Source organism: Glycine max, chromosome 13, assembly GCF_000004515.6.
Source record: "Glycine max cultivar Williams 82 chromosome 13, Glycine_max_v4.0, whole genome shotgun sequence".
Classification (NCBI taxonomy): domain Eukaryota; kingdom Viridiplantae; phylum Streptophyta; class Magnoliopsida; order Fabales; family Fabaceae; genus Glycine; species Glycine max.
The window spans coordinates 17,145,374-17,153,876 of record NC_038249.2 but is presented as its reverse complement, the minus strand read 5'-3'; the positions used below and the strand labels follow the sequence as shown (position 1 = coordinate 17,153,876).

General features: G+C 32.4%; 1 protein-coding gene across 1 annotated transcript; it reads left to right on the top strand.

Annotated features, from left to right (window-relative positions):
* The first annotated feature begins 286 nt into the window (after positions 1-286).
* On the top strand, positions 287-3,419 carry LOC100775868 (protein ETHYLENE INSENSITIVE 3). Its single transcript, XM_003543111.5, has 2 exons — positions 287-552; positions 1,110-3,419. Exon 2 carries the CDS (start codon positions 1,256-1,258, stop codon positions 3,119-3,121), a length of 1,866 nt encoding a protein of 621 aa, XP_003543159.1. The 5' UTR covers positions 287-552; positions 1,110-1,255; the 3' UTR covers positions 3,122-3,419.
* Positions 3,420-8,503: the final 5,084 nt, after the last annotated feature.

The window sequence follows — 8,503 nt, the reverse complement described above, 5'->3', positions numbered from 1 at the left end:
ACAAATATTAATCAGACTATTTAGGATATTTGTTAACAAACTAAAGAATATAAAAAGTATTAAATACATCAAATTATATTATTCTATTATTTTTTTATCTATATAATCTTTACAATAAATATTTTTTCTTTTATATTCTTAACCATTATATATTTTTTTAAAGGTTGAGCAGTTCATTTATGACTGGAATCCGAAGAAGGTCAATGAAACTCGTGAGTGGTGAGTCGTAACTCGTAAAAATCCTTTCATTTTTATATTTAATTATTTATCTTCCTGAAACTGGGGATTAACCCACCAATAACTCACTAGTCACCACCTTCTTCACATTCACCTAGGATTGGATTGTCCCCACTTTCTGAAAGTAATAAAATCAGGATAATCTTCAACTCTCTGTCCCTTTTCAGTTTTCCCCTTCTCTCTCTCTCTCTCTCTCTTCCAACCTTTTCTCTGTTTCTTCTAAAAGTCTCAGCACAGCATAACATAACCCTTCTTCATCTTCTTCTTATGTGATTGACTTGTGTCCACCACGGTGACCCATTTCTGTATCTTCTGGTAAGGTTCTATCCATTTCTTCTTTTGGATTACCCTTTTCACTGTTCAGCTCCTTCTTGCAGTCTGCTTCGTCAATCTGATTCATGGGTCTGTGTTGTTTTATGATTTGGGTTGTGATTTGGTAATTTCTTTTTATCAATTTATCTAATGTTTCTGTGTTTTTTTTTAAATTTCATTTTTGTCTATCTGAAAGCTGCAACCTCCTCATGAAGGTTTGATGAAACAAATCTTTTTGAATCATCATTGAGGCAGGGTTTGTGCTTCATGTTTGATTCTTGGGTGGGTTTGATCTGTATATCTCTGATCTAGTAGTTTGTGGTGATTTATCCTTGTGGGTAATTTTATCCTTGTAATTGAAAATTTTAAGATTGTTCGTGTGGTGATTTACCAGTTAGAGACTCTTTTTATTGGTGTTTTTAGCCTATATTGATGTTGCTGGATGTGAATGGTAAAAGTTTCTACTTTTGAAACTTTCTGATCTAAAGATTCTCGTTATCTGACCAAATATTTTATTTTTGAACCTTGTTAATTGTTCTTTGTTTTATTGCTGCTGGCAGGTGAAAAGCTAATTTGTTCACTCTAATAGGTGTACAGTGCTAAAGGGTAAACTTTGAAACCTAGCTTCCTAGTTGAATCATCAGAAGCTTATAAGTCGAATCCATATTTTTCTGGACGTTTAGACTTTCTTTGATTTCCCTGGGAAATGATGATGATGCTTGAAGATATGGGATTTTGTGGGGATTTGGATATGTTTTCTGCTCCCCTTGGAGAAGGGGATATTACCGCCCGGCAAACTGAGCCAGAGGTGATAGTTGAGGATGATTATAGTGATGAAGAAATCGATGTAGATGAGCTCGAGAGGAGGATGTGGAGGGACAAAATGCGTCTCAAGCGATTGAAGGAGCAAAGTAAACCTAAGGAAGGATTTGATGCAGTCAAGCAGAGGCAGTCCCAAGAACAGGCAAGAAGAAAAAAGATGTCAAGGGCTCAAGATGGAATCTTGAAGTACATGCTGAAGATGATGGAGGTTTGTAAGGCCCAAGGTTTTGTCTATGGGATAATTCCTGAGAAGGGAAAGCCTGTGACTGGGGCATCTGATAATCTTCGTGAATGGTGGAAGGATAAAGTTCGGTTTGATCGTAATGGCCCAGCTGCCATAGCCAAGTATCAAGCTGATAACGCTATTCCGGGGAAGAATGATGGATGCAATCCAATCGGTCCAACACCACACACTTTGCAAGAGCTGCAGGACACAACCTTGGGTTCTCTCTTGTCGGCACTCATGCAGCACTGTGATCCCCCTCAGAGGCGGTTTCCGTTGGAGAAGGGCGTTTGTCCACCATGGTGGCCTACTGGGAATGAAGAGTGGTGGCCCCAAATAGGTTTGCCGAAAGATCAAGGTCCTCCTCCTTACAAGAAACCTCATGACTTGAAGAAGGCATGGAAAGTGGGTGTTCTGACTGCAGTTATCAAGCACATGTCTCCTGATATCGCCAAAATTTGCAAGCTCGTGAGGCAGTCCAAATGCCTTCAAGATAAGATGACAGCCAAGGAAAGTGCAACCTGGCTTGCAATCATCAATCAAGAGGAGGACTTGGCACGCGAGCTTTACCCTGATTATTGCCCCTCATTAACTACTTCTGGAGGAAGTGGATCTATGGTCATCAATGATTGCAATGAATACGATGTTGAAGGGGGTGATGATGAGCCAAACTTTGATGTGGAAGACCGGAAACCTGAGAATCTTCATGCATCTAATCTTGGGATGGACAGAATGAGGGGAAGACTGCCAGTTCAGCAGCCTTCTTTCCCAATCAAGGGAGAGGTTGTTACAAATTTTGATTTCATTCGTAAGAGGAAGATCTCTGGTGACTTTAACATGATAATGGATCAGAAGATTTACACATGTGAACAACCTCAGTGCCCTTACAGTGAAACTCGCCATGGTTTTGCTGACAGAAATTCCAGGGACAATCATCAATTGAGTTGTCCTTATAGAGGTGCTGCTTCAGATTATGGGGCTTCAAATTTTCAGGTTAACGAGGTAAAGCCGGTCATATTCCCCCAGTCCTTTGTTCAGCCAAAACCTACTACTCAGTCTGTTAACTTGGTTCCATCTGTTATTGATCTAACCGGACTCGGAGTTCCAGAAGATGGCCAGAAAATGATCAGTGACCTTATGTCAATCTATGATACAAATTTTCAAAGCAACAAGAACCTAAGTTCCAGTAACCATGTAGCTGCAGAAAATCCCAGCCTTCCTCAGCCAGGCATTCGGCAGCAACAGGACAACTTCTTTCGCAGTCAAGGAATCACTATGGAAGGAAACTTCTATGAAGAAGCCAACATGCCCAACAATCATCACATGTTTGCAAGAGAGGAAAGTCAATTTGACCGGTTCAAAGCTTTGAATGCACCACCCTTTGAGAGCAATCACAACAATAACTTCCATTTGATGTTTGGGTCCCCTTGTGATTTGGCATCCTTTGATTTCAAGGAGGATATGCAAGGAGGAGGAGGGATGGATGCTCTTCAGAAACAGGCAGATATCTCTATTTGGTATCAGTGAAAATGACAGCTTAAAGCTGGAAACCTCATCATCATTATCATCTATCATGGACTCTTTATTTTCCTTCCAAAAGGGTTGGCACCCCTGATCATGTGAAGTTCCTTTGGCCAAAAAAGGTTTCACTGCAATTTTCTTCACATGTAATCCTGTAGGCCTAGTAGAACTAAATATTTTAAGCTTGGCAGGTCTAGTATGTGTTATATACATAACAATATATAATAAAAACTTGCATGTTACCATTATATGTAGCTTTGTGATTGTGTGTTTCTATATCAGTGTAGCCATCTTGTTACTTAAATATTTTTCTTATGTTAGACTGTGATATAAATAAGATTTGAATTTCTCTTCTAAATTTTATTTAGAGGGTAAAATAAAATTGTTGGATAGATGAATGGTTTTGTCCATTATTGTGTCCCTTTCTTGTGCTTATCCTTTCCCATGTGAAATGGACCCCATAACAGTTGTTTGGTTTATGCCTAGTTTGAATAATTCCTTTTGGATTGCGTGTTGAGCTTGTGTGTGGTGGGGGCAAGTTGCTAACATCTTTTAGGAGTTATTGGCTTTTTCATTGTTCACCATTGAACGTGTCTTGTCATGGATAGTGAAAAGGCCATCTCATAAGTCATAAACTGGCCAAGGCGGCTGAACATACATAAGTGTTTTTCTTGTGTGAATTTAATTTGTGTTCCTTAAATTTTTAATTAGTGCTCATTTTAGTCTCTAATTTGATCACTTTCTTACTTTTGACTTCATAAAATATTACTTAAAGTACAAAAGAATAAAATGAATGACAATTCAAGGATTAGGGGTTGTCCTAATTTTTTTTGTTTGAAGTTGATTTAAAATTAAAGCTCATAATAAGAATTTTAAAAATAATAATAATAATTGTTTGAGGAGAGCACAAAGGGTGAGAGGAAAGAGAGGGGTAGAAAGAGAGTGAGTCACTTCATAAACAAATTTTTACCCAACTTTTTAAAACTATTTTATAAAAATTAACTTATTTAAAATAATCTTTTAAAAATAGGTTTTAACCTTTAAAAAATAAATTTAATAGTCATATATTGAAGGTATAAAATAATTTTATATTATTATTTAATTATAAATTATTATTAATATAACTAGATATGACAATTTAAAATTATTGTATATTACCAGTTCCTAACATCTTTTTTAAGAAAAGATTAAACTTTACATAAATTCATTGCCACTAACAATGTTAAGAATAATAAACGGGTTTACTCGTTTTTGTGAGTGGCCGCCAGCTTTACCCTTTCAGATGTTCAATTTTCATGCCAGAAAACATGCTTTTCCGTGTTATTGGAGGAACTTGTCTAGTAGAAAACTAGCGATGCAGATTGGCACCGGTGTCATAAAATTCAGTGAATAAAAGTTTTTGTTAGAAGTTGTATTGTAGTTAATAATAGCACGTGTTGAAAACATTACTCACTCCATTTTTAATTATTAAACTTTTTTAATTGATTCACACCTCTTAAAAAATTAATTAATTTAATTAAATCTGTCAATTAATTGTATTAGATGTGACTATTTGAGCAAATCAATTAATTACATGTGAGAGTCTTGGGTTTATGTACCCATTCCTATTTTATATTTCCAATAATTTATTTACACAATGAGCATGTTGACGGGTTTATGTACCCATTTCTATTTTATATTTCCAATAATTTATTTACACAATGAGCATGTTGACTCTTCAAGTTCATTCCTTTAATAAGCCACTAGATTATCAAATATCAATATTTCATTATTTAATTATTTAAACACTTAATTTCATATTTTACACCTAATTATCATCATTTTACAAAAATTTTCATTTAAAATTTATTTCACAGTATCACTCTAGTTTTCATTTTTCTCACATTTTACCAAGCCAGTTTGTTTTCTTTTTTTAATTTTATCACTTATGTTTTTAGTTTTTGTACATTTCATCATTTTGTTGGTAATAAACCGTGTTGTTTCCTAAAAGTTTGTTAATCCTTTTTTTTATTGACACGTCAACTTGGTAAAATGTGTAAAAATTGAAAATTTTAATGATAAAATTTGTAAAAATAAAACTTAAATAGAAAAATTTGTAAAGTAATAAAAAATGGATAGTAAAATATGTAATTAAGCCTAAAAACTAAAATAATTTGTATGTATTGTTATAAACTCTAAGCACTTGAGTTAGATTTTTATGAATAAAAAAATAGAAAAATACATTCATTACATGTGTTAAAAGTATGTTTTATGTTTGACACGTGTTTCTTCTATCTTTTATTTATTTTTATTAGCTGAAAAATTAACTTGAACTTATTGTGGTATAATGTTTAAAATAAGAAGTTTTTACTTAAACTTTTGTTATAGTTGATAAGCTTCCACAATAGGCCCGTTAATATGTAATTCTAAATAGAGCAATTTCTGTTAATGTTGTAATATTTAACAGCAAGAAAGATTCCTACAATAATACGCCATGTAACTAAATATTGAAAATTAGAATAAAAATTCTTTTTCCGTAATATGAATTGTTTATCCGGCGTCAAGATTTTCGTATATTTATTATTTTAATTGAAAAGATAACTTGGTGATGCAAAATTCCACCGATTTAGCATCTAGCAGGCTGACACTTCCAATGCATTATGGAACTTAGTGACCAGATGATTTGTTTCATAGCACTTTACGAAAAAGGCTGTTGCAATTATGCTGTTTGTTCTTTATGGACAGTTGGATGGTTGGCTGTGTGTATTTATCTATGCTTTGTCGTTTGTGTATCGAGTAATAATATTTACACAAATATACCAAATAATTTATTTTTTTAAAACTTTTAATTATTTAGTAGAAATACACTCCAATATATTAAAGAAATCTAATTTAATTAATTAAGTTGAATATATGATTGTTAAAACTTTATGATATTACCTTTGATTTCTAAAAATAAAAAATAGATGCCAATATAAAAATTTCTTTAAATATATTTTTAACACAATTTTATATCTCAGACTTAAATTCAAAATTATAATTAAATTAAAATAATTACATAAATTGATTTACATATGCAATAGTAACTATTTACATGATTTTTTTAGCTCAAGAGTTTCTCTTCCTCTTTCATTATAATTTTGATTTATCAATAAATCATTAATGTAAGTAACATTTAACTCGGTTCCTTAAGAAAAAGTATTAAATTTGAGTATTGTGGATAAAAAAAATATTAAGAGAGAAAAATCACACTAAAAGTAATCAATTAAATTGTTTATAAAGATTAATTATTAACAAAATTAATAAATACTTCATATTAGTAACGTGATAAAAAAATTACAATTATGACCTTCCCAACAAAGGATTAACTTCACACTCATTATAATTATAGCTAGTGGAAGTAGGCTATGGAACCCACCAAGTAATCTTTACCTACAAAGTTCGAACCTAGAAGTTGTTCATGTGGAGAAAAAGAATTTATCTAATCACCACTCCTTACCCAAGTGTTTTTCTGACAGCGCGCTATATACTATGTCAAAATCCAAAAATTATGGTAGAGGTGCACCAAGAACATGTTCTTGTTCTCAACCTTGAAGGGCATTTAGGACCACCCCTTTGGTCTTCCAGTTATTCTGTTATTGTAAAGGACAAACCTATTTAGGTCATAAGTCCTACACTTATCTGACAAAAGAACATGCGGGGTTCTAAGTGCAAGCACCTAGACACTTTGCAACGCTTTTTTTTTTTTTATCAATTCCATAAGGAACAAACACCAGTTAGTCCACAAACATGTATGAAGATATGTTAAACAAATTGAAAGTACGTACTTGTGGATAAAACTTTAGTTTAATCAATTAAAAAATCGATCAGGTTAAGTTTATAAGTAGAAGTAGCAAGTCTCTCACAATATAAGTGAATCTAGGTTTGTAAATTTAGGTTCGAATCTCTACTAGAAGAGGTATTTATATTTAATACTGATCATGTTTTTAATATGATTGCTTCCTACTTCCTAAGGAAGATATCTATGAAAAACCAAAAAAATAAGAAATCAATTGCAGTGATATCTTTCCATTTTCCGGAAGGATTGCCCATTAAATTCAATTAACTAGAAGATCAAAGAAAAAACACAAAACAAAGTGGCAATCATACTGAAGACTTGTTAGTTTTAGAGAAGTCGTTGACTTTGTATAGTGCATGCATGTCTTCAAAATAGTTTGTAGTGAAAACTGAAATGCTTTCATTGACTACACATAATAAATTAAATTCTTGATTGGTACTTAAGAATCTTATGTAGCACATAAAGGAAGAAACTGGATTCGGATCCCCAGACTGTGGTTTTTTGTCTTTGTTAATTTTACTTAAATATAAAGGAAGACAACAACAATGTTGACCATATGGGTTTCTTTTGGTGTGCCCTACAATAAAACAACAATATAAATGAAGGTGAGAAATCTTATCTTCTTAAAATAGTAGAAAGCGCCACAGTTTCTTCCCATTTAGTTGACAATCTGATTGTCTATATGATAAAGATCTTGATGAGTTTAATCTTTATTACATTAGAACACTTAGAAATTAATGAAAAAACAAATATAATGCCTTTTTATCGTCACAATTGTTCCAGCCACACATAGCAAGATTGTACATATGATTCCATCTAAATTTAATTACCATTAATTGAAGTGGGTCATTCTATATCTGTTGTTCTACATAATTGTGAGCAACTTTCACTATCAGCATTGTTGCTCAGTCCTCATGCAGCGCACCTATAACATCACAATTTTTTATTTTAAAAACTAATTAATATAGAGTTATACAATGGCTTAAACTATTTTCCCTCTATCCTTTTCAAACAAGAAATAAAATAAAAAAATTCAAATGGGTATCAAAAGATGAGATAGTGATTCTAAAAGCGTGAAATATGTCAAATTTCTGAAGTTCCAACTTTGTTGATGGCGACTTCTGGATTAATTACAAAGATTTTGACAATTACCAAATGAAAAAGGTAATAAGTTTTTCATAGGTTCCTTTCTCTTTTAATGTTCTTTTTATCAGCTCCTGATTTATCCATCTGTTACATCGTTGAAGTTATACTCATACATTGTGCTCTCACTTTATATGAAAGAACCTTATTATTCAATGGGGCCAACGTACTAAACAATTTTTTCTTTGTTAGGTTTGAAATCAAGTGCCAACTAATTATTTTTAAGGTCATGCAATTTTAGAAGTGAGATGCTTACCTCTACAACCAAAATGACATGTTAACCTATTACAGATAAAAACAATTACTGAAAATGTTTAATATTTTGTGAGTCATTATTTTTATCAAAATTTTAATTAGGCTCTCGAATGTTTTTAATTGGGTTTCTGAATTTCGTTTTTAATAATTAGGTTTTATTGTCTAATTATCAT